The sequence below is a fragment of the Gekko japonicus genome, unplaced genomic scaffold (genome assembly GCF_001447785.1).
Source record: "Gekko japonicus isolate JY-2015 unplaced genomic scaffold, Gekko_japonicus_V1.1 scaffold1100, whole genome shotgun sequence".
NCBI lineage: Eukaryota > Metazoa > Chordata > Lepidosauria > Squamata > Gekkonidae > Gekko > Gekko japonicus.
In genome coordinates this window covers 606,791-608,260 of record NW_015164220.1, presented here as the reverse complement: position 1 = coordinate 608,260, position 1,470 = coordinate 606,791, and the positions used below count along the sequence as shown (strand labels likewise).

Genomic DNA, 1,470 nt, shown 5'->3' with positions numbered 1-1,470 from the left:
ACGCTAGTCTATCCAAGTCATCTAGGATAATTTTTTTTTTCCAGAGTAAAGATAAATAGGGAAAAAAGGGAGTTACTATACATAATGTTCTATTTTACACAGTGGCTGCATCCAAAACTGTAAATCAATGTCCTTTTGAACTGATCACTTTTTACTTGGATTATACACTTTATAAAAAGGAGAGAGAGAGAGAGACACACACACACAACTTTTTAGATATTGAAGGCATGTTCTTCAAAACATTACACCGAAGGCAAAGAATCTTAATCTTCCCCGTCACACACAAAAGAAGTGACGGCCAAGGACGACTTCCGGGCGCTCCCCAGTCCGCCTCTGCTGCTTCCTTCTACACAGAAAAACGTCTTCCATTATCTACAAAGGAGTTTAATCACCGAAATTACAAAAAGGGGGGGGGGAGGCGGAGAAAAGGAAGAAAAAGGTATTCTTCATCTCAAAGTAAACTGCCAAAGCCCAGAGAATGAAACAATAGTCGATTTCAGATGACAGTCCGTTTGAATTCAGAATCCTTTAGCTTATGTTTTTACGAGTTTTTGAATGATGTCCCGGGGCGAGCCGTGTGTGTTAGTCGAGAGGTCCTTGGAAGATAAGTCTGATGTAGCCCTGCTCGCCGGAAAGCTGGTGTGCGCAGAAGGGACAGGCTGCGTGAAACGTGTGGGTCCCGTGCGGTAGAGGGATTTGGGACCAATAGGCAGTTGTCTTTTCCGAGCAGACGTGTCCGCACGGGCTGAACGCGTGAGTCGGAGGCCCCGCGTCCACGTAAAACCCAGCTTCGCATCCCAGCCAGAGAGGCACGTAAGGGCCGACCGAGCGGCACATTGGACATTCCCGATCCTTCCCGTCTCTCTCTTCCTTGTTCCCCCAGTTGTGGTAGCCGTGGACGTGGCCACAGTTCAGGTAAACCCAGGGCTGCTTCTCGTCGACCACATCTTTCCTCTTCATGCTGGGGAAGGCCAGCGTGTTGAAACCCACCGGGCACTGGGGCCTGGCCGCGTTGATTTCCTGCCGCAGAGCCTCCAGATGCTTCACGGTCGGGGTGCGGGAGAGGCCCTCCGCCGTACGCCACAGCAGGGTCGCGCCACACAGGTCGATCAGGGAGCCGTCTTGGAGCTGGTTGGTTTCGTTTTCGACCTGGCGGGAAAAGACGCACAGGGGTTTCACAGGGTTTAGCGTGAATGGCTTTTTAAAAAAATTATTTTTTAATTGAGTATATATTTATTTATTTATTTATCTATTTTATATTTAAATTACAATTTCATACAGATATTACTTTCCAAATAGATTATACTCCTTTTGAAACCAAACAAAAAAAACCCCCGACCATTGAGGTGACATATCGTCTGTTTATAACTTGATCCCAATCTTGTTTATACCCTCATCTTTTTCTTATTTCCTTATATTAAGTAAAGGTAAAGGTTCCCTTGCTCGAAAGCCAGTCGAATCCGACTCTAG

At 46.5% G+C, this 1,470-nt stretch overlaps 1 protein-coding gene across 1 annotated transcript in view; it reads right to left on the bottom strand.

Moving 5' to 3' along the window:
- Window positions 1-210: 210 nt before the first annotated feature.
- Window positions 211-1,470, bottom strand: part of PELI1 (pellino E3 ubiquitin protein ligase 1) — a 17,551-nt gene continuing 16,291 nt past the window's right edge. Inside the window, exon 6 of the mRNA XM_015408527.1 lies at window positions 211-1,149. Coding sequence (XP_015264013.1) covers window positions 583-1,149 — 567 coding nt within the window. The 3' untranslated portion in view covers window positions 211-582. The remainder of the gene's footprint in view (window positions 1,150-1,470) is intronic.